Source organism: Pogona vitticeps, chromosome 7, assembly GCF_051106095.1.
Source record: "Pogona vitticeps strain Pit_001003342236 chromosome 7, PviZW2.1, whole genome shotgun sequence".
NCBI classification, from domain to species: Eukaryota; Metazoa; Chordata; class Lepidosauria; order Squamata; family Agamidae; genus Pogona; species Pogona vitticeps.
The window spans coordinates 6,877,431-6,902,875 of NC_135789.1; the positions used below are offsets into that span (position 1 = coordinate 6,877,431).

Below are 25,445 nucleotides of genomic sequence, written 5' to 3' on the forward strand. Positions count from 1 at the left end.
TCCCCAACAACACACCCATCTGGATTCTCCCACCAGCCTCAGATTACTTGGCCAGTGGGCAGCTGTTGGAGGATTTCCCTTCTCTGCCTCCTCCAGCAGCTGCCCACTGCACTGCAGCAATCCCTGCTCCACCTTGTCTGAGTGGGCAGCTGCTGGAGGAGGTGGAGAAGGGAAGTCTATGCTCCTACCATAAAGAGTGAAACAACCAAAGAGGAGGAGGAGCGAAGCATGTGTTGGCCAGTGAGTGAGGGAACCCAGTGGGGGAGTGGGTGACAGGATCATGCAACACCTTTGGTGCTGGTATGACGATCCAGCATGATCCAACAATCTGGATTCATGTCCATCTCTAATCCTTAATAATAAAGCCTTCTTATTAGCATGGATTCCTTACCTTCAGTTCAACCTATACTGAATAGTGCATGCCTGTATTTTTTACCATTACAGGAGGTAAGTGACCCATCCTTATTTACTCGTGATTATTACAGATCATTTCCACAAAGATCATTTCCATCAATATTCAAACCGCCGGATAATTTCATTCCCTTTTACCACTTTGTCAATAGGGAGGTCAATTCTATAACGAAAAAAGGTTGCACAAAGTGAATAGATAGATCACATATACATAACCAATACCTTTCTACATGATTTATTACTTGCTTTGCTTTACTGAATAGGGGTAATGCCCCCAATATTAAAGATCTGCTTAAGCTACCGCAGTATTTTAGTTTTGCCTAAATACTGGCTCAATTGTTTTAGTATTGTTCTCTCTGTATCACTATCAACGTTGATATAAATCTCTACTCATTTTAAGGGTTCCCTATGCACGATTTTGGTGAATGCCAGCTCTTGGCATTTTCTTCATTTTCACATTGATTTATATGCAGTTCAAAGGTTATTACTATTATTATATCTGCTGTATTTTCTTGTGAGGTGCAAACTTCAGCTTTTCACTATGTATTCCTGGAACAGAGAAAACATGGGAAGCCTATTGTATGAATGAGTTAAGAACAGAGAAGCATTCTGTTTATTTAAAAGTTTTCCAATATCCACACCTGACTGCTTAAGTAAAGTAGAGAAACCTTGGAGATAAACGGAAATCAAATGTGGGAAAGACTGGAAATAACAGACTCATGCATGGAGGTCAGTTCAAAGCTGAACTACTGTATTGATAGATCAGGAGAGGCCTTTCTCTCCATCCCAACACCCTCAACGGTGCATTGAGTGGGAACACTGGAGAAGGCCTCCTCTGTGACTGCTCCCAGAGACTGTGGAACTCCCTCCCACTGGAGGCCAAGCTGGTCCCCTCTTTACTGTCCTACCTCAAGTAATCAAAGACCTTTCTCTTCAGGAAAACTTTCTCTCAGTGATTGGCTGCCTGAGCGGAGTTCTTCAATGGATACTTGTGCCTCACGGCTTTGAATCTGTTTTTTGTTATGCTTTTACATAACACTTTAAATATAATGTTATTAATTATTTTTTTTCAATATTTGAATAATTTACTGCTTTTCCATTTTAATGTAATGTTTTAAATGATGTCAGCTGCCCTGGGTCCTTTCTGAAGAGAAAGGCGGGGTAAAAATATTATAAGTAAGTAAGTAAGTAAGTAAGTAAGCAAGCAAGCAAGCAAGCAAGCAAGCAAGCAAGCAAGCAAGCAAGCAAATAAATAGATAGATAGATAGATAGATAGATAGATAGATAGATAGATAGATAGATAGATAGATAGATAGATAGATAGATAGATAGATAGATAGATAGATAGATAGATAGATAGATAGATAGATAGATAGATAGATAGATAGATAGATAGATAGATAGATAGATTTAAATCCCTATGCATTCTGCCACGTTGGGACTAAATTAGTTTTTAAAATCTGGATGAGAAAACAACCACCAAATAAACACTGCCAGAATGCCGCATCTTGTCAATCAGTGCATGAAATATTCCAACAAAGGGAGCGAATTGTGTTTGTGTGCTTATTTTTGAGATGTGCACCCAGATTCATAATGTTCTGAAATCCAGTGACTCCTCCCTTCCAGAATAAACCCATTGAAATAAATTCCTTTAACTGTGTTCCCCACCACCATAATGCATAATTTGTATTTTGGTTTATGTGTTTTATGTTTATAATTTTTTAAAAAAAAAATTTAAAAAAAAAGAAATAAATTTTTGCATAGTAAGTTGACAATTATGTAAATACGATTGATTCAGCAAATCTACCAGGCCTGGGGATGGCAGCTGGATTTCAGTCCTAGGTTTCTGCTATCGACAACTAATTGAAGAGAAAGTTGCAAAAAACCACCTAGTGCGACATTTCTGCTTAGAGTCGCCCTCCTCCCATCTGCTTCTTCTTGAGCAAAGAAAGCTGGCAAAAGACCAGTTGTATTTCATGTGCTCACAAACGCTGGACATTTTAGTGCCTGATAAGAACCCCCATATAAAATCAAACAGGCTCCAGAGAGTGGGAGATAGCGTTTAATATCCACCTATCACCAGCCTCGGATTACTTGGCCAGGGAAAGGTGCCATTTGGTAATCTGTGCTGTCTTTTATTTGTTTTGGCCAGAAGTTTTGAGTCCTCTGCATATTGAACTTGTTGGAAATGTCTCCATTAGCTAGCATGTTTTAACTTCAAAATGTTTGTCAGGAGATGTGATCACATAAGTCAGGGGTGCTTTCCTTCCTTCCTTCCTTCCTTCCTTCCTTCCTTCCTTCCTTCCTTCCTTCCTTCCTTCCTTCCTTCCTTCCTTCCTTCCTTCCTTCCTTCCTTCCTTGCTGGCTTGCTGGCTTGCTGGCTTGCTTCCTTCCAGCATCAGTTCCTTGCTTCCTTCCTTTGGGATGAAAAATAAAAATAAAATCAGAGTTTTGATGTGTCTGTTTTGTCTTGTGGAAATGTTCATCAACAACCAACCAACCAACCAACCAACCAACCAACCAACCGACCGACCGACCGACCGACCAACCAACCCACCAACTGACCGACCGACCGACCGACTGACCGACCGGCCGGCCGGCCGGCCGGCCGACCGACCGACCGACCGGCCATCCATCCATCCATCCATCCATCCATCCATCCATCCATCCATCCATCCATCCATCCATCCATCCAGCCAGCCAGCCAGCCAGCCAGCCAGCCAGCCAGCCAGCCAGCCAACCAACCAACCAACCAGCCAACCAACCAAGCAATTACGTGTCATCAAGATGACTCTGACTTCTGGCGATGTTTTCCAGGGTTATCTGGGTAGTTTACCACTCCCTTCTTCTGGGGATATCCTTGGTTCATGTAGGGCTATGAAGGGCTATGAAGCCTGGCTCCTCTCCCAGGAATCAATCTACCAATCTCTGGCTCTGCAGCCAGGTGCTTTGATTTGGATTCCTGGATTGAGCAGGGGGTTGGGCTCAATGGCCCCTTCCAATTCCATTATTCTATGATAGAACAGATCAGTGTAGAATCACTACTGTATGCTCAGATCTGGGAGTCCCTTTCACAAGAGCCAAGCTTGACCAATAAGACAGAGAAGTTCTAGCTGCCATAATTACTGGTTAAGATCTCGGAGACTTTGCCAGAAGATGCTGGAAGGAGAGGCAGAAGACTATAAATCTGGAAGGGACCTGTTGGTGTAGGAAACATCCCAGATAGGTAGCAACCTGAGATTTGCTTTAAAATCTACAGTGGTGCAGAAGACTACCAGAAAGAGCTGGTGCTGAAACGGTCGGAGATCCCACATTCAGCCCTAGCCCTTAGACACATTTGTGTCTTGGCTTTTGGGCAATTGTCTTAGTTTTGCAGCCTAGTGATCCATAAAACACAATGAGCAAGGAGGTGTCTCTCCTTTGGATGACCAGATGGGGGCTCAGCCCTCCAGGGACCAATTCAGTGATTCTCTGGGCCCTTCTGCTGTCTTTTGCATGTGTTCTGTGGCCCACCCAAATTGGCTTTTGCTTGCAGAGGTCTAAATGACATCTGTTAAGACTATCTGTTTTCCCAGTGTAGCATTCTGAAGGTGTTTATTTCACAAATAATCACAGGAGCCAAAGAAACTGGAAAATGAACAAAATCCAATAATAACTTACGAATACTATCATTGTATATGAACTCCACCTGGGTGGTGTTTTCACAGCCACCAACCCTCTTTAGGTGTGGCCTCTCTCTCTCTCTCTCTCTCTCTGGTATCTGCATGGTGTCATAGCCCTTGGAGACAAAATGAACGATTAATCATGGTTCTGTTTGAAGACCGTCTAGAAGTTCAGGTGAAGAGTGCAACTCTGCATATGAAGGAGAAAGCAGACACTCAGAAAGGAGATGAATGTTTGCACAGAAAGTATCTGAGCTGAGGTTAAATATTAAGCCGACTTTCCTCTCTCCTGTCCAAATTCAAATAACATCAAACGCACCTTGATCAAACAGCTCATCATCAGCCCATCAAAGACCTTCGCAAAGTCTTTTGGACTTAGACCAGGTACAAATACTGCTCTGCCGTGAAGCTCACAGAGTGAGCCATTATCTATCATAGCTTAGCAAAGTCCCTTATTTTTTTTTCCCTCCTGATCCCAGCTTCCAGAATCTCCATGGCAGTGTGGCCCCTGTTAGCAGGTTATAATCCTTGACGTTGTAATCCCAAAAAGTAACTTTCCCCCAAAAAGCAACTTCACCGAGCGGCGCCTATTTTATAGGGTTGGGATAAGGATACGGACAGAAAGATGAAGGAGGAAGTTATGGAACTCTTGCCAAACTTGGATGTTGCAAAATATAATACATTTAGATCAGTTCTTCCCAATATTGGGTCTACAGATGTTCTTGGACTGCAACTCCCAGAAGCCTTCACCACTAGCTGTGCTGGCCAGGATTTCTGGGAGTTGTAGTTCAAGAACATTGGGGCATCCAAGGTTGGGAAGCATTGCTTTAGGTACACGTAGGACTATATCTACACCACAGATGCACAGCACTTTGGTACCCCTTTAACCTGTCATGACCCCATTCTAAGGTGTCCTGGGTTTCGTTGTTTGTGGATGTGCATGGAATTTTGTACTATACTTCATTGTTGCTGTTGTGTTCCATCAAGTAAGAACCAACTAATATCAACCCTAACAGGGCTTTCACGGTGTGTGAAATATTTGAGGAGAAGCCTTTCCACTTCCATACTGCCCGTGAGCTTCCATAGCTGAGTGGGGAATTGAACCCAGTTCTCCTGAGTCCTTGCCCATGGCTATATCCACTGCGCCACACAGAGTATCCCTAATGTTTTGGAGAGCGCAATAGTGCTCTTAGCAGGGAATATTAAGAAATAGTTCTCCCCAGATTAAAAACCTAAGGATTATATAGGATAGAGTTATGGGTTGACTCTGAAAGAATAACATACTGCTTTAATTCTGTTGTCACGATATGCTCCAGATTTACCATTTAGTACATGCTGGCCCGAGAGCTGAGGTACAGATATTGAGCATGGCAACATCTGGAAAAGTGCTGCTATGGCTTCATTTTCTTTGCTCGGGTACAGTCCCAGCTGGTGAAGGAAACCCTTCATAGTGCAATGTGGACAAGCCAACCTTGCGTTCTTTCTCTAGGTTAGGCGGGCCCAAGGATTCGGCGGGAATGACAGCCGGAGACAATGTAACCGTCAAAAAAGGATTTGTTTTATTAACTCTGTCATTAAAAATTCTGAACTAAACGGATTCAGCAACTCTTCATCATTTATTAAACAATACTTCTTGGGGTCACCCCCAGGTCCATTCCTTTTAACTTTTATTGTTTCTTCCCCCCAAGGCGGGTAACCCAGTTCATGTTGCCGGCTGGCACACTCAGCACTGAACAAGTTGTTTGGCAACATGGATGTATCACGACCGATCCCTCTAATCTGGGAAGGAAAGGACTGGTTCCACCAGGGATCCCCCTGTCCACCACCGAAGGGCTGGCTGGATCCATTCCTTGCTTCCATCCCTCTCGTTGTTCACCCGTGCCCACCTTAGTAACTCCTTTAGGTAGCGGCAACAATCCGTCCTCCTTCATTAGGTTCAGAAAGGTCTTTACCAATGTCGCGATCTTTTCTCTTTCTATCCCTGTTTCCACCGTCTGTGTGCTTTCCTCCTTCCTCGCATCTACCTCTTTCCTCCCTCCTTCCTCCTGTTTTAAAGGATCGTCCCACCTCCACGTCTCTAACTCCTCCCCCCAGTCCCTTGTTCTCTCCACCAAGAACACTTCTATCGCCTTATTAGCCCCATTCTCCTCATCGTCCAGCTTAATCAGTTCTCCCACTACACATCCTTCATTTTCTTCACTCTTGGATGTTTGTGAGGACGGCACACTTGTTTGTCTCCACTCACACTTGCTTAGCAGATTTTGGCTTCCCGTGGGCAAAATGTGTTAGTGTGCATTATTAGAAATGTCCATCCTTTCATGCACATTTCCCCATCCAGATATACCTGTTTATCCAGCGCTGTTTGTTTGGGTTCATGTATTGGATTGCTTGCCCATAATTATGGGGATTTCTATTGACAAGTTGCGTTTGGACCCAAGAGGGTTATTCTGTAGACTTCCGAATCATACCGAGTGTGGTAAAGAGGACAGAGTGTCGGACTAAGACTCAGGAGACCTGGGTTTGAATTCCCCACTCAGCCATGGAAGCACACTGGGGAAGTGGAACTGGTTAAAAAAAACCCAGCAACATTCCTTAAATATCTCACTTACCTGGAGAGCCCTCTTAGGGATGCTGTAAGTCAGCTCTGACTTGATTGAACAGCACAGCACATCAAATTGGATTGAAATGAATTACTCTACCATTTCTCTACCAAGCACAGTAAAACAGCTGTTTTGCCAAATGGATTCCCCCCCCCCATTCTAATGCATAACCCCCTGTGTTTTAATCTCATCTGTACACACACATACAGAGAGACACGTGTGCAATAACAATTTATCTGAGCATATGGGACGACTGGATAATATTACTGTTTACACAAGCCCATTGTGATCTGCCGGGAGAAATGTAATCAAATTAAGGCTAAATGCAGACGGAGGATGCCAGCTTGTAAACTGTTTCTCAAAGAGATTCACATGGCGTCTCCTGACTTGGGGAGGGGAGCGAGGATTTATTTTTTTTAAAAAAAACCACACACACACACACAGAAGTGCCCACAATGATACCCTGAGTTTCCAGGTTACAGGAGGTATAGACAAGATTTCCTCCTTTGTCCATGATCAACCCCAAAGCCTTAGCAATGTGTGTTGAACTGTTGTTATCGTTTTCTTTTGTTTTTTAAGAGGAAGCATAGAGAAAACCTAGGATGAAGAAACCAATCTCCATAATTTCAACCCATTCATCCAGAACCAAGAAAGAGTTGCAATTGGCTAGTTTATGATGGGATGTTTCAAGTTTAGCATGGCCTATCTCATAAGAGTCAACCTGTATCTCCTTTTCTGCTCCTTTGGGTCAGAACAAAGAAAGGAAAATATCTTACTTCTCACTTCTTCATCACCCAGATGCAAGACATGGAGGAAAAGATCATCCTTAGAGGAGATGATCAAGTGAACTGCTGGTTAGGCTCGGTGGTTTGGTTCCCCACTGGGCATCCCGGACAGGCTGGAATTGATGATCCATAAGATCCCTACCAGCTCTGCAGTTCTAAGGTGGTGGTGGTGGTGGTGGTGATGATGATGATAAATGCCCCTTCAATTTGCTGTGACATCTGGAGAGTGGTTCATCAGGAGATAGCATGTGATTCTTTGCTTCCTTTCATTCTCTCTTGATTTGAAAATGGACAAATATCATAGGTTTTCTGCCTATTGAGGAAGATTACAAGGGTTTTGAGCATTATCTGTCTAATTTTTGTCACATTCAGGCATTTGTTTTGCAAAAGAATCTGGCAGAAAAACATTTTGCATCCAACGTCTGCATAGAATATCTTTCCCTTTTCATAAAATCCAAGGGTTTTGATGCAAAATACAATGTAGGATACCATTCTATTAGAAGATAAAAATCCTTATTTCTCTGTGGAAGTTGCTAAATCTCTTGCTGCTATTCAATCCTACATGATAATTGAACCAGCATATGTTATTTAACTATTTTGGGATTTTTTTGCTGCTCAAGAGTTGGTCATGAGCTCCTAAGGGAAAAGAGGAGAGGAGAGGAAAGGAACTTTTGGGCAGGAATGAGAAATTGCACAGTCATTGCCTACACCAAGACATTGTTGAGGTACTTTTATTCATGAAAGACTTTTCCCCCTTATTTCTGATGTCCATATAGAGGACAGAAATCTGTTTTGCATCTTAATGCACATTCTGTATGATGACTTGAATCTCTTTTGCTTCATCTAGCACAGCGGTTCCCAACCTTGGGTCCCCAGATGTTATTGGACTACAACCCCCAGAAGCCTTCACCATTAGCTGTGTTAGTGAGGATTTCTGGGAGTTGCAGTTCAAGAACATCTGGGGACTCAAAGTTAGGAACCACTGGCCTAGAGAAATTTCACACCATCCCTGATGGTGTATGTCCCCTGAGAGAGCTGATAAGCTACGTGTGGTCTATTGGCTCAGTCCTATGAGTGCTATCCAGCCTCTTTTCCTCCGCCCCCTAACTTAGTTCTCCTTCATTGATGGTCCTAAACGTTTTCAGGAAAGGCATGCAAAACTATTTAGCGTGGGGTGCGCAGGGCTGATTTCTCCCAACAAACTTTGCTTTGTTCTTCCTGTGCTCACCTTTCGCCCCTGTTTGCTTTCCGTGGCTTTCCAAAACCACAGTTTTCAGTGTCTATTAAAAAGCAAACGTAAGACATTGGCGGCGTTCGAAATGCTTCATATTTAAAATTTGACACTTTGTTGTCACAGCTGAACTCGGGGAAAAGAAAGGGGAAAAAAATGAGAGAGAAATATCTCTTGCCAACATATTTGAACTTAAGAAATTGGGCGGCCTTACCCAGGCTGGGTCATACAAACACGTGAAGGAAGCCAGCTCCCTTCAGCTGGTGCATTAATTGGGCGAAACATGTCAGGCTTCTGGTGCACAGAATTCCACACTGGAAAGAGTGGGAGGAGAGAGAGAGAGAGAGAAATAGCTGGATGAGACCGTGAGTTCCAAATTAGTTTCTACGACTCCAGAAAGACATCTTGGAAGCGTTGCAGAGACTTCCCAGAAAACAGCTGTGCAAACGTGTCGAATAGGAAACCAAGCATTGAAGGTTATTAGGAGAGGAGCAGCCGAGCATATATACGGCGTTACATTTACATCTGAAAGGATGATGACCGTAAGGAGAGCGGTTATTGCTGATATGGACGAAGCAGGCCGATGCCCACGTGCGGAGGTTGAGCTTGGTGTAGGATGGCAGAGATCCATCGTGTACGGGTACAGAGTGATCTCTATAGAGGGAGACCGGACCACCCATGGTTAGAAGCGGAGAGTGGGTTGGTTCCGTTGCAATTTCAGCCCTGCTGTTGAAAAAGAATCACAGCTGGGCCATGTCGGAAGAGATTTGAAACCCAGGAATCATGAGCTGGGGGCTGGGGATGGGGGGGGGCACAAGCAAGCCAGACAACGATCAGGGCTGAAGAATGTTGGAAGGGAATTCTTAACGCATGTAGCACGTGTTCTGCTCAATTTGGTTGTAATCAGTAGCCAGATACACAATCCAGATTCCTTCTCTCCCCCCCCCCCCCCAACCATCACTTATAGAATTCTATGTGGTTTCCTTCTTCTCCGAGGAAATTTCCTGCTTCTCTCGCCTCCTTAGCCGCAGAACGGCCTGCAGAGAAGTCAGCTTTGAGGGTTCTCTAATTAAATTTATAGTTCTTTATCCTCCTATGCTCTTGCCACAAAAGGACTTCTGCAAATGTGCGAGGGACAGGATATTGCACCTTTTCCTGGCCGAAATAATGTAGACACATTTTTAAGTGGTTATGAATTTTTGTTATCGGTGGCCAGAATCCTATGGCTTATACATGGTGATGGCTAAGCAAAAATCTCAGTGACAGATTGCCACCAGTGAAGGATTCACAGCTTGCATTTCTGGTCACACACCAAATCTGGTGGCTCAGCATATGATGAGGAATAAGAGTTGCATCTAATTTACACTATTGCATTTGCACTAGTATAAGTAAGTACAGTGCTAAGATTCTGACCTTCATTGCTATAATTTGTTTGGTTGTTATGCCGCCTTTCTTCCAGTGTGGGGACCCTTATACGTTGTGACTGATATAAAACCCAACACGCTGAAGGGTTTGTGGTCGGCAGAGCATCTGGTCTTGAAATGTCTGTTTGCTTTTTATTAAGGTCAATAGATCAACTAACATTTGTTGTTGTGTAAAAGGGTTAGGGTTAAGCTCTGCATTTGTCCACTGCTGTCTTCAGCATGAAATACCAACTACCCTCAACCAAAAAGGAAAGAACGTCTAGATTGAAAGGAGAACTAGGGAACACAAGGCCAAAAAGCAAGCAAGAATGTCAGTACAGAAGAGTAAATGTGGATCTAGAAATGCACTAGAGCTCACTAAACATTTGTTGCTGTTTTGCAAGGAAGACTCAGCTGCAAAAGGAAGTTATCCAGCCCAAAAAGACCTCATCCTCTGGCTGGATGGATGAAGTCAATCCAGACCCCCAAAGTATTTCATGGTAATGGAATTAGATCCAACATTGGGACAGATTTGGAATGATCCCTGCCTGCCTGTGGAAGTGAAAGGCAGAAAGAATTGTTCTCAGAGATCTAGAAGAAGTAACAATTTTTGTTGCTGCTGGTGGCCCATTTATTTTGTCCTGTGCACAGGAAGTCTCCGTACCGCAGAGTGGCTGCAGTTTGTTTCTCCATTTTTATGTCATGGTTGCATCCTAGAGTATCCTGAGATTTGTAATTTGGGGAGGGACTTAGAAATCTTTGCCAGAAAGTGGTAGCATGTTCCTCTGCAGAGAATTCTAAGCCCCTTGGGAAACTACTAAACCAAGATTCCCTAGGATGCAGCTATGGCAGTTAGAAGTGGCAGCATACCAATATAATTGTGGTTTTACAGGCATGCTCCACCTGTATTGCTATTTGCACAGGTTCAGAACATGCTGGCAAAATTGTTCATGTGTGTTCCTCTTTGAGAACACCGAATGACTCTGTTAGAACAGCAACACTGGCTTCTAGCGCCTTTCCAGGGAGAACTGAACATGTCTGAGATCTCCCTCGGAAACCATAAGTCCGACTTGATTGTGAGTTGTGAGTCCTCATTCCTTCTAGGCTAGGTACAAGATGGAACTCTTTGCTTCATACCAATGCCTCCTTTTACTGTTCTACATTTCTGGTTTCTATTACAAGATCAGTGTGCAGATTTCCAAATCTAAGATGTGACTGTCATTGTATCTGAAAATTATTTGCAGTACTGTACTTTATTGCTTCCCCAGATGTTTCTTGTTGACTTACTCCATTTCTTTTATTCATTTGGTTTGCAGCAACTGCTTACGGATCAAGAGACCAGTTTGCAAGATGGCTGCATTAAAAAGGTAGGATGAAAGATGGATGTGTTTTAGGTTTTGGAACTCCCATGCAGAGCTTGGAAATATTTTGTCAAAATTCATTACTCCAGTTTGCGAACTGTTCCAGCAATGGATTAAATGTTCACTGCTTCAGTTGTTAAAATGGAGAGTGTTGCTATTTTGAACAATTATAACAGTATTTGGGGGTTTAGTGCTTTAGTAAATTGTGGATCAGATAAGAGATTAATATTCTCAGCACTCAATGAATTAACCATGTAATGTTGATTTCTTGCCAAACCGTTGAATGTTTCCAAGCTCTGTCCCATTGTTTGGTTATGGCTGTGAGATAAGAGGAGTGATACTTGTCTATCTGATCAACTCTACTGAATCATCACCTGAAGCTGTTGACCTAGCTGGTTGAGCATCGGAAAACCCATTCTTTGGGTCCTAGTTGTGCTGACATGTGGCTTGTGTGTAATTTTTGGGCTCAGCAGAAGAAAGGAAGGGGTTCTTTTTTGACCAAGTTGGCTCGGCCGTTCTGGTTCAAAAATGCAGAAGTGCCAGTTGGTTCAAAGCTGGGACAAAACTTAATAAGTCAGGGTGACGTGTCAAGGATGAGGTACATGTAGTCCTTTTCAGGTATTGGCGATTCCTATGGAGAGCCTGATAAAGTCTTGTGATGGAGAGGTTGAACCGTGCAGATTTTGCTGGTGGACAGATTTTGATGAGTCATGCACAGAGCCCAGAAGAGACTGATGAATCATGACTGATTGTGATTACAATGCTTGATGGGTAACGTTGGCGTGTCATGTGTTGGATCTGTCATAATCTTGACTTTCTAGCTTTCAACCTTGAATGCGGCTTCCCTGGCTTCATGGACATACTATTGAAAAATGGCTTAGTTCAGCAAAATGAACGAGGCTCTTTCGAATCTCTCAACAGGTCCGCATACCATTATCATGTGTTTGTGGGCTGGAGCTTTTTTATTGATCTAGTTGGATTCATTCCATAGAATCCACCATAGTACTTTTAAGTCACTTCTCAGTTCTCAGATTGTTCGAGAAACCAGCCAAAGGTGAATATGACAAACTGCCATGTTTCATTGTTTTATCACCTATTCAAACAACTGCAGCATGTGTTTCTTTACACGACGGTTGGCCGTCGTTCCTCTTGCTTGTTATTGCTTTGTTATGAACAAATCCGCATTTTGGAGGGTGTCTATGGTGTGTGAGAGCTTTTGATTTAAAAGCTGTCCATTTTTCAGATGGGAAACTATTGAGACTGACTTTGTTAAAACCGAGAGATGTCTTGCAACAACACGTTTTGAGTTCTGGAAGTTAAAATGAAAGAACCTCGCGGACTGGTGCCAAACGTTGTGAAATCCTAGCTGTGGCCGGCTCCAAAGGCTGTTTGAGAAGAGTTACCTAGACATAGCTATGCCCAGTGCAGTGCATTTCCTTCTCCCTAGGATATTGCAAATAATCTTTCATGGAGAAGTTAGGCTTGGGGGTTGGGATGAAGGGTATTCTCATGTGATATGCCCTCTATTGACCATCTCATGACCTTGCAATGGAACTGAACTTTTTACCTTGCCTATCTCCATAAGTTGTCGGCTATTTGTCTGGACTTGGGAGGGATCCTATTATCCTCAGCTCTGTGGTGGCAAGGTGACAATCTGTATTATCATAACTTTGTTTACTACCGCCCGCCCCTGCCGGCTCAAAATAGGAACTCTGCACTCATCGGCTTAGGCGCTCCCTCGACAATTTCTCACACCCTTTAACAAGTCGTCATAAAGGAGTTCTATCCTGTTTAGACAAACACAGAAGTCCTCCAAAGGAAGCCCATCCATTTTATGGCTCTTCCTCTTACAAAGACGAGAAGGCTAGGATTTTTGGCGCTGGAACGCTTGTAGATGAGCTGCTTCTCTTTCTCCATCTTAATTCCTTTTCCACCTCTCTCCTAAAATTATAATATCTGACCCTAGCGGTGGCCTAAGCACATTGTAAAGAAGCACGACTGAGAGTTTATGAGGTAATAAATTTACCGATGGGCAGTCGGGTTTTAGAGCCAGGGCAGCCGAGGTCAAAGCAGAAGGGGAAAGGGTTCAAGTCTAAACTTAATGGTTTGTGAAGGAACTGGCCAGAGAGCAGAAGGCGCTAATGCTTGACAGTAGGGAAGAATGAAGTATGAAAAATCGCTCAACACCATTATTAGCTCCATCCAGGGCAGGCCTTCTGTTTGCCCTCGTGGTGTAAAGAAAAATGGCAATGCTTGATTTCTACAAAGGATGTCACAAACTAGAGCTTCCATCAGGGAATTACGAATGATGACACAATTCATTATCATACAATAAACAAGATGACATTCCTCTAGACATTCTCACTCTGCACCTCTCAGGTTGTCATTACGAAGTGCTGGATAGCTCAGGGGTTGAAGACTCTGGCTGTGGAGCCAGAGGTTGGGAGTTCGATTCCCCCACTGGGCCTCCTTGTCAGAGGCGGGACTGGATGATCCACAGGGTCCCTTCCAGCTCTGCATTTCTAAGGTTATTATTATTAGCTGCACTGAGATGTTGAGTTTCTGTCGGTTTTGGTAGTCTTAGAGGAAATAGGGCTGTTTTCGTGATTGTTTTTGTGCGTTCTTTTACAATGTGCAAGGCTTGAAAATGTGGTACATGTTATCTCGTAAGCAAGAGGAGCAGCATTAGTGAATCGTGTGTATCTTTGTGATACATTTCCCTATCTTGTTGCATTTTCTCTCTGTTTATGTCCTGATTAGCTGTTGGATATTTATTTTTTTCAAAATGGGAGATGGCACTAGCTTTGTCCAGAGACGGGAGTTCAAGCAAAGCATAATTTGCACAAATTTTAGAGACCATTTAGGTTGATCACGTAGTCATGCTTCTATCTAGACAGGGAGTCCATGACAGCACTAGAGCATGATTACTGTAACAATCTGTCTGTGGGGCTGGTCCAGAGATTACAGCAATGCAGAATGTGGCAGCCAACTTGCTGTCAAGTGTGAAACATTTTGATCACATCTCTCCGGTTTTGGTTCACCTTCATTGGCTTCCTGTTGTTTTCTGGGTCAAGTTCAAACTTATAAATCTCTTCATGATTTGTGGCCACAAATCATGATCTGTTAGAGCATCTTTCCCTCAGAACATCAGCTTATTCCACACTGAGGGAGGCAAAGAAGATGGTTATAAGAAATTGTGGGTTCTCTGTTGTGGCCCTATCTCTACCGAATGGGCTCATTGCAAGTATGTCAAACCCCCCTTTCTCCTATCCTTTAAGAGGATGTTAAAGACTGTTCTCTTTTGAGAAGCATTTAAGGACATCCTTGTTTAAGTTAATTTATATCTATATCCCACGTTCCTGCCATTATTTGGGTTTCATTTGATGTATGGTTTGTTTCTGGGTATTTATACTGGTTCCTGTAGGTGCAGATTATTCCTTGTTGTGAGAGTAATGCTCAGGAGTAAGTCAACCAACCAACCAACCAACCAACCAACCAACCAACCAACCAACCAACCAACCAACCAACCAACCAACCAACCAACCAACCAACCAACCAACCAACCAACCAACCAAACCAAACCAACCAAACCAACCAACCAACCAACCAACCAACCAACCAACCAACCAACCAACCAACCAACCAACCAACCAACCAACCAACCAACCAACCAACCAACCAACCAACCAACCAACCAACCAAACCAACCAAACCAACCAACCAACCAACCAACCAACCAACCAACCAACCAACCAACCAACCAACCAACCAACCAACCAACCAACCAACCAACCAACCAAACCAACCAAACCAACCAAACCAACCAACCAACCAACCAACCAACCAACCAACCAACCAACCAACCAACCAACCAACCAACCAACCAACCAACCAACCAACCAACCAACCAACCAACCAACCAACCATCCGTCTATGTTAGTATAGAATTATCCCCTACTTTTGTAGAGACTACTATGGTTGGATTGTTGGCTAAGATTTGGTACTAAATAACCCATCATTCTTTCTGTCAGTGCACTGGTTGGAAGGGGTGATTGTACAAGGAAGGGCCAGGAAACCCTCTGGAGCAAGTTTCTAGCCATGTGGAAGGCTACCTCGGGAGCAGAAGAATGAGAAGTATCTCAATCCAGCTGTAATTGGCTATCAAAGTATATAGTTGGAATATAGCCTTTTTGTCGGAAGGAAGGTGGAAGGATTTGTATACTCCCAGAGAACGGTGATACTGATACACATGAGAAATCAAAAATAGGAAAAATGATTTATTTGGCCTACACCTCTCATAACACCCCCAGCCAATTGGGGGTGAACATTGAACATTGAAAACCATCAGAAACCCAGAAAAACAATGTCCTTTTGGTGAAGGGTCCAGCTCGATATGCTAGCAAGAACAGGACCTGTTTGGTGGGTGCCTTCCTGCCCCTCGTTTACCTTTCTAAAAGGTGGCTATGCGCCGCCTCCATATCAGGTCTAAATTCCAAAAGCCATGAAATTTGCAATCCCAACCTAAGCTGTATTCATAACAAAAGACTCCCGTGTTCATAAATAAATACATGCACAGATGCTAGTAAATGGCAGAGAAGGCCAGAGGCATAAAAGAGTTTGCAACCAGACTTGTCCACAATGGTCTAGTGTTTTAAAATTATTATTATTATTATTATTATTATTATTATTATTATTATTATTATTATTATTATTATTATTATTATTATTATTATTATTATTATTATTATTATTATTATTATTATTATTATTATTGATCTCCAAGAATGGTGATAAGAGACCTTAAGAGACATCTTTCTCCAATGTGGTGTTCTCTCCCCCCCCACACACACACCAGCCCTTTTTAGTCTCTGTTTACTTAGAAAGAATTGCCTAAGGGGCTACCAGAGAGAAAACAGCTGTGGGAGATAATCTATAGAGTTATCTATCTATCACTCTCTGTCGACTTGGTCTCCCGAGAGAGCAAGTGGAGAGACATGTAATAAAAAGGCATGGGTTGAAGAGGCTTTAGGGACAAATAAAGAGACACGTTAAGGGCCGGCTGAAATAGAGAGGCAACATTATTAAAGCTCAATAGACATCTTATCAAAATCCAATAGGATAAATGTTTGGCCAAAAGGTTTTGAATTCATTCTGTCGTTTCCTCCAGTTTGTGTGTGTGTGTGTGTGTGCCGAGGTTTTGCCCCTCTAAGAAGAATGAACTCTGCAGAGAGACCAAGAGATAATGTCACCCTAACCGAAAGGAAACAAACAAAACACAACACGCAACACTGAGACAATCAATATTTGCTTTTGTGCATGTTTCCTTTATTTGGATTTGTGTTTTTATAAAAGGGTTCCCCCCCCCAAAAAAAAATCTAGTTAAGAGTGTTCAAAATGCAAAGGTACCATTTAGAGGAAAGTTCTCCCCCCCCCCACAACCTTTTAAGTAGGAAACCAAGTAACCAGTCTAAAAATTGCTGAGCCTGGTTTGCTTTTGATTCTTCCTTCAACCATATAAAAACATTGACAACAGTTGTTGTTTTTTTAAGGTGGGCCACATCTTTCTCTAACCTTGGAAATGTGGCCGGTTCGTGGTGGCTTTTTTTGTCTTCAGCTGACCGTATCAAAGGGGCCCTATTGTGCCACTTATCTACAGACAGCATCTCCAGAAAAGTTCCGTCCACAAAAATCCGTGTTCCTTTTTCTTGCTGAAAAGCACTGGTGGCTCATGGGCTCGATAAATCTCCTTCTGCTTATGTTCCCTGGCTGCCACCTCTCCCTTCTGATGTACAGACTTACCCTTCTTTACAGGTCATCTTAGCCATCTGATGCTTGGGAAGTGCATTGTTCACAAGAAGATGATTGATTGATAATTATGATAATTTGCAAAATCATTATCTGGATATTATACATATCGCTCGCCCCCACCAGCAGGGGAGAGAGATGTTTGCTAGAGGAGAAAGCCATCAGAAATGGCCTCCGGTAACAAGAGAAAGGTCTGCCCGCTCTACTCCAGTGGGATCTATGGGGCTGATGAATGATGACCCACAGGAGTGGGAAATCAGACTTCAATAAGCAGCCAGGAAGGTAGTTAGGGAAGAGCAAGGGGGGACGGTTAAGTGTCTTTTGTGGAGCAATTACAACTTGGACCGTGTTGCCCAAGGCCTTTCCAGGATTTATAATAGCACTACTAAATACACACAGGGGCACAGGAACACAATCTGTCTGAAGCTCTTTAAGCCCAGAGGTTGGACATTCATGTTTCCACACTGTTTGCAAAATCCATTCGGAACCAGAGTTGCTCCTGTAACACGTTAAAGTTCTGCTGGGTTATTTGTTTACTCAAATATCTATTAAGGAACCTTGCAAACATGACTTGACAAAATGAGTCTCTTCTTATTCATGACACGAGCAATGAGAGCAACAAAAATGTACAATTTGTGCTCCCATGACTTAGGCAACAGCACCAATACAGGCATTGATTGTAAAGTGCAAGTGTCCTTTTGAATTCAGACCAGTGTTCAAGATATCTTCCTCAACAGAGTTGGGCATCTATAACACAGAAGAATCAGCTTCACATGCAAAATCTTCAAGATCCTAGACAAGTTGGCAAGGGCATTAGTAGTCTAAGTGGCAACAGCAGCTCCAGCGTCTTTAACTCTCCTGTTCTTTCTGATTCAAACCTCTTACTCACAGCCCCACTCTTTCTCAGTCCCTTTGGGCCGAATGAATATTTTGTAGGGGTTGCACTCCAAACGCATGTGTTTGGGAAAGTGTGTTCAGCCGCTGTCCACAGGGAAGAAGAAGAGGAGAATTTTAAATTTAACCTTTGTGTCTTCTGTCCTGTGTTGGGCTCCTGCAAATCATCATCATCATCATCGAACTGCAGAGCTGGGAGGAACCCAATGCAGTAATGTAATAAAATCTACTTTGGAAGTTTCGCTAATTAAAAAACAGAGTTTGGGCAAGGTTTTTTCCCCCCAGACTACAATACCCAGAAGCCCCCAACCAACATTGCCATTGGCTGGGGGATACCGGGACTATTCACTCAAAAAAGGAAGTTGTCCATATTCTGAAGACAAGAAAAAGAGAAGAAAGGCAAGATGCTAACATCCAACCACCAAAACAAGTCCTATGGTTGTGCTTTGGAAAACCAGCACTAGGATGTAGTTTTATTTCATAGTTTTAAAGCACTGCATTTTGTATTTTGACCATTGATATGGAGAAAGAGGAAGGAATTTCTCAACAATGAGTGGTAGGAAGTGGATTTCCTTGGCTTTTGACTAGATGAGGTGGCTGGGTGGGAAGGAAGATGTACTTCCTTTCCTTGGCACTTGGAAATACAATAATCTTGCTGCTGCTCATACTTACAGCAAATTCTTGTTTGAAGCTTTCCTGGACCAAAATGAGGTGATTCTTTCAAGAAAAGAAGGCAACTGGGAGGCTACCAAATGGCCAGCCAGAAGGAAATTTAGAGATAGTGTTATTTCAGTTACATCTATGGGTGTGTTTTGATTCCCTGAGCTGTTTCATCCCTCCATAATCTCAGTAGGTATGATCTCTGCTGTGCCCTTTTTTTAAAAAAAAACTGCAATCTGACAAGGCATGTCCCACTATTTGTACGTTTCCACTTCTCTGGGAGGATGGCATCTCTGTTGATGGTGAAATACAAGTGGCAAGGGATAGGTCATACACTGGATGGTGCAGGCAGGATAAAAAGATTTTTGGCTAGGCAGGGGCTGTCTGAAGATCTGGATGATCTCTTTTATTGTTCTCCCTTTTTCCAGCGCCAAGAGAAGAACTCCCACCCCCTCCTAAGCCAGCCACTGGGAAGGGAATAGGTGGGGGATTTAAAAGGGCAATGGACACATTAAAAGGGTAATGCACAGTGTTGCTCTTCTCTACACTTGCCATTCTTTCTCTCTCCCGCTGGTCTTTCCCTTCCCTAGAAAGAGGCTGCACCTATAGTATTCACCTCAATGATTTAATCAGCAGGAGAGGCAAAGAAGTTTCATTTTTTTTTAAGGTAAAGAGTATACTTTTCATTTTGTTCGTGACCAACCCAGCAGATTTCTGAGTTTTTCTTTCCCTTTCCTGGCATTCATATGATAGATTTAGAGGTACGATACTCTACCCCATGCATGCACACCTTGTACTCACTCAAGGAATGTATAACTGCTCCTGATTGGCTTTTTTTTTGATACACATTTTTCTGAAGACAGTGCACCTTCTTAGTGACATTATTATTTTGCACAGTCTTTCTTAATTTGTTTAAAAATTATCATTCTTCTGGCTGGGGTGTTTAATGACAAACTTTGGGTTCATGAGCAGAGAGAATAAATCTTGCAGTCTTCCCCTCTCACCTGCAAGGGGAAGATGCGCAAGGTTTTTTAACATCCCTGCTGCATGCTATATCGAAGTGTAAAGAGACCTACCAGCTTGTGGGCTTCCTCTCCACGATTTTCTTTAAACTTTTTTTTGTTGTTATCCCTTTGGCCTTCCTTTAAAAAGAGCAGTGAAAGAACGTGAGGTGAGATCTGCTTGCATTTTGAGAAGCAGCCTGAACAATCATGGATAAGAATCTCAATTCGATTGGATCACGATATCTAGCCGTTCCATCTAAAATCCAGTTTCAACGCAGTCTCCGCTGTGTAGTTTCTGCCTCCTTGAGCAGTTCCAATGGGCTTGTTTCAGAGGTCTGCATCTACGAAACCAAGAGCATGTTTCCCTGCTACAAACAGAGGCAGCTTTCAGTTGATTTTTATAATCTTTCTCTTGAATAGACTCACTTCATTCCAATAAGCCCATGAACAAAAGACTGGACAGTTTTTCTGAGAGAGAGAGAGAGAGAGAGAGAGAGTCTCTTTTTGTTGTTGTTGTGTGTGTTTAACAGCATTTTCTCTCCTTCCCTCTCTCTCTCTTTCTCTTCCCCCCCCCCCCTTCACTCTCTGTCTTTTTCATTGTTAGGCTGCTGTTAATAAAAGAACCAGAAGTCCATTAATTCAGTGAATGAACATATAGTAAAGTCAGTTCCCCTCTTGAGAACAATAATGTTGAGGTCAGCTTGGGTTGCCATGGAAACTAAGTACCTCTGAGAAGTTTGCATCCCTGATTTTTTTTTCTCTTCAAACCCCCCACCACCACCACCGCCGAAGCAAAGCGGGCAATGTAAAAACTGACCCAAAGCAGCTGCCGCAGCAGTTTCAGAAACAGAGTCCTGCAGTCATATCGCCTCCACCATTTTGTCCCTTATGTGTCTGGTGATCCCCCCTAGGAATCTAACCACCGTCAATGGTCCATGGAACATTGAGCTGGAAGCCCACCAATGCCATATTTAAAACAGATTTAAATAGAGAGAGATTTCTTTAGATATTTGGGAGAGAAAGGGGCAGATTCTCTCTCCCCCCCCCATTCGTCCAGGACGCTCAAAGGTCCCTCTCGTATCCCCTTCAGCATTCTGAATATTGTGTCGTTTAAAGGCATTCCAAGGGGAAGAGGACCTGTGGGGACCACCATCACAACAAAATGGTTTGGGGCATCCTGGGGAAACAGAGGTCTTTGGGGAGACTCCCACTGCAGGTACGAAAGAGCTGAGGGTGTCGGGGGAAGAGAAACAGACTTGAAAAATATGACAGGTGTTGGTGCCCCTCTTTAAGTTCTGCCATATCACTCTGGCCTTTGAAATCAGCCCCCCCCCAATCCCAAATTGACTCCAAATTGAGGCAAATACTGCAATTCAAGCTTCACTCCACATTTTACCCTCCCTGACCATGCCCGGTCCTTACTGGGCTATGTTGTGGCTTCCATTCACTTACAGCAATGGTCCCCAACCTTTAAATATTTGGGTTCCCCCTAGAGAGCTCATACCCAACTCATTCCCTTCTCTTCCTCCACCCTTTTTGAAATCAAAGTGAAATTACTCATCTAGAGATCTGGGGATGGTGTTGCTACTAGTTGCTGTTAATGGAACCCATGACCTCGAGAGGCGGTGAGCGCTCCAAGCCTGGAGGCATTCAAGAGAAACTTAGACAACCTCCATGCAGATATCCTTTGATTTATATTCCTGCATTGAGCTGGAGATTGGACTTGATGGCCTTAGAGGCCCCCTTCCAACTCCACTATTCCATGATTCTATGCATATTTCGATGTCTTTGAACTCTAAATCCCAGCAACCACTAGAGGCAACTTCCTTTTCCAGTAGGAAACTAGGTTGGAACTTGGCCTATCTTGGGACATGAGGCCTTCCAGCAGGCCATTCCTCCAGGTGAGCAGAATTCAGGTGTCTTGTCTGGCAGGTGGAACTCCCAGAATGGAGAATTCTGAGATTTAGAGTCCTAATAAAAATGAACTCACATGCCTTTTTTTGTTTCTACTCAGATGAACACCCAGCTCTGTTTCACTTTCTCATCTCGAGTCAGTGCCGTTGCTGAATTAGTATCTGGAGCCATAGTTGGCTCAAGGGGGGGGGGGGAAGTGCATTTAAGCACATTTTGTTTCAATACTTGCAAAAACTGTTTTATGCTTTTTAAAGATATATATCGCATATTATTTTCTTTTCATATAGGGTAGGATACAAAAAGCAATCAAATGAATATATAAGTAATCTGCTCTGTTTTGGCCATAGTAGTTTGAGGAATCTGTCTTGGTCCGCTTCAATCAACAGAATCCATGAACTTTCCTTGACCAGTCTTTCTGCTCCCTTCTTGAAAGACATGTTTGAATATACCAGTAATTTAGAATCAATAGCTTCTTAGTATGCATGTCAATTAATCAGGGCCGAATTCAGAGGATTAACTCTTCTCCAGGAGAGTTTTTATCTCCTCCTTTTCTCCAAGAAAACCCTACAGAATCCAGCGACCTCAGTCTGTAGTTCAACGACTTCACAAAAAAGCTTGGGATTTCAATACTGTCAATATCATAATGATGCAGGTGATTAACAGCTTTTGCTGGATGGTTAATGTAAACAAATGGGTTAGGGCAAAGAACCCTTTAAATCATTATCATGGTGACCTTTCTGTAAACCAGATTCTTCTTGTCCCACACCTTCTGTCCACTTTTTTTTTTGAGACTCCATTAAGTTGTCAGGATTGGCAGACAGTAATGAAGCTAAATTAAATCTATTTACAGTCATTGAGACCCCACTCCATATTTTCAATTTTATTTGAACGGTGCTGGGACTAAAGGGTCAGGGTCTGATACTCTGAAATGCACAATTCGAAGTGACACATCTACGGGTTTATACAAATATCCCAATCGCTTTCATCTTGTCCTTTGCTGGCAACATGGATAGAGAAGGTTTATAGAATCAACTCTCACTGGTGCTCATGCATGTGTGGGTGTATGACTGATTAACAACTGCAGGGTTTGCAACAGGAGGTAGGTGTAGAAAAGTGACTTTTGGAGCAGTGGTCAATTGACTAGATGGGCGGGATATAAATATAATAAATAAATAAATAAATAAATTTTCACCACTAAAAGTAGCAAAAACAGACTGGTTTATCCACCAGCCTCAGAGCTTGGATGGAGTATAACATTTTTAAAAAAGAACTCCTTGTGTTAGCTATTTATTTTGAGGTGGCAAAGTTGCCCATACTGACATCACTTGTTCTGATCAAGCAACGTGATTTGTGGTGCTGCGCATTGTTATAGTTGTAAATTGATTCAGGCCAGGAAAGAATGCAACAAAATGCTGGAGGCATTCAAAAGAAAATTGGACAATCCTCTGTCAGATCTGCTTTGATCTGGATTCCTGTACTGAGCAGGGAAATGAACTTGATGGCCTTATAGGCCCCTTGCAACTCAATCACCTTATGATTTTATGATTCAGTGAAATATTCTTTGGTTCCCTCTAGTGGCTGATTCTGATATAGCCCATTGAAATTATATAGAAATAACATAAAAATAACAAAACAACAAAAAAAGAACATTTCCCTTACCTCTCAGGAACAATTAAAGAATGAGATAACACCCAGAAAGTTTTTGTGAAAACGACTACAAAAATATCTAAATGCTTTTAAATTAATTTGTGAAAGTGTTTATGTATTTGTCATCACATTAAAGTTACTTAAGATATTTTATATCAAAAAACAACTTTGCAATTACTTCTTTAACTACTCATAATCCAAAATGTAACTAGCTATAAATAATTGTTACTTGTTCCTAGTTCCTTCTAAGCTCTGAGCATAGTAGGAAAGATATCACTTTTTTTAAAAAAAAAATTAAACATACAATAAGATTTTAAAAGTCAAGTATAAAAACAATTCAAAAACATTTAAAAACCTGTAAGCTAAGACATAAAGAATTCTTATGTTGTGACAAAGCCTGGAGGTGGGAAATTTCTTTCATATCTGAGTCATTACAAATCAGCGATTCTAATGTGAGAATTTTGTTTCAGTACCTTTTTTATGATAATATGCCAAATGTCACAATGTTTTGCCTTAATAAGCTGCCTAGAGTGGTCTATTGACTAGATAGGCGGAATATAAAATAAATAAATAAATAAATAAATAAATAAAATAAATAATAAACACAAAAGCAACTTTAGACTTCACAAACACGAGTGTGCGTTCATATTACAGATTTTCAGACAAAACCAGCATTCTGGAGCCTATCAACCTGATTCTGACCCAATTTCTATGAGGTGTGGCTCAAGAAAGAATGGGAAGTTTTGGAAGGAAGTGGAGCAAATTTACAAATCAGTTTAGATCTAAGCAAAAAATTTGATCAGATAGATAGAGGTACATATTAACATGGATCTTCTTTCTCAGTCCTGCTATACAAAACACTGAAACTATTTATCTGAGATTTGTCAGGTTTACTCCCATTTTAGGTTGTTCAGATTTCATGTACAGTGCTGCAAACATGAACAATCTATAGCCATTTTGTTTTCCAATGCATATCAATAAGAAGCTTAGGTAAAGGTAGAAGGGTAAAGATTCCCCTTGACATTTAGTCCGGTCGTGTCCAACTCTAGAGTGCGATGCTCATCCCCGTCTCCAAGCTGTAGAGCCAGCGTTTGTCCATAGACCGTTTCCGTGGTCACATGGCCAGCACGACTAGACACGGAACGCCGTGACCTTCCCACCGAGGTGGTACCTATTTATTTACTCTCATTTTACAGGCTTTCGAACGGCTAGGTTGGCAGGAGCTGGGACAAGCGACGGGAGCTCCCTCCATTGCGTGGATTCGATCATATGATGGCTGGTCTTCTGACCTTGCAGCACAGAGGCTTCTGCAGATTAACCTGCAGCGCCACCATGTCTCCAAGAAGCTTACAGATCTGTAAAACAGATTGGGGTAACTTGTGCACCACCCTGATCTGGACCCATGCTGTGAAACTAAGACCTATCTAAAACTGCATTTCCCCACACTTACAAACGCTTTCTTCTAATGCAATGGAAGGCCCTCTTGCTGCTTCCTGCCAGAATCTCATGTAGAATGTCTACCTCTAAGAGAGATTAGCTTTTTAGGCTAACCCAAGTTAAAAGTGAGCATTGTTCTTCAAAAGCCTATCTGGGCTTAGCATTTGTTCACTTAAGCAGAGACGAGCGTTTGGTTGTTTTGCTTGAGCCACATAAGGAAAGGAAGTGAGAAATCGCAGGCATGAATATGGACACACACCTCTTATCACACCTTCTCCCATGCTTCACCATGACTGATGGTGAAATAATATTCTGGATGACTAAGAGGTGCACAGCTCTTCCCACTGCTTCCACCAGCAGCAGCCCCACCCGTTTCATTTAAGAATACCAGAAAACCCAGGAGAGGATCAAAACTCTGTTGCCAGCCGGCCCCTGTCAAAACTGAAGGCCTCACTGTCTGGGGCCTGAAATCAACTTCAGGAAGGTCATGTGAAAGAAAATCCTCCATCATCAGGAAGCCCTCAGCCTCCCGGCCTTTCTGACATTCTCTGACGAACCTTAAATCAGCCGTCCCTGGCACCAGACAAAACACCACAAATTTGGGAACAATAGCCCCCTGGGATCCCAAGGC

At 42.6% G+C, this 25,445-nt stretch overlaps 1 protein-coding gene across 3 annotated transcripts in view; it reads left to right on the top strand.

Moving 5' to 3' along the window:
• Nucleotides 1–25,445, top strand: part of PRDM16 (PR/SET domain 16) — a 391,730-nt gene that overhangs the window by 206,077 nt on the left and 160,208 nt on the right. For all 3 annotated transcript variants that reach the window (XM_072977672.2, XM_072977673.2, XM_078379110.1), the window contains exon 3: nucleotides 11,409–11,459. In XM_072977672.2, the coding sequence (XP_072833773.2) occupies nucleotides 11,409–11,459 (51 nt within the window). The remainder of the gene's footprint in view (nucleotides 1–11,408; nucleotides 11,460–25,445) is intronic.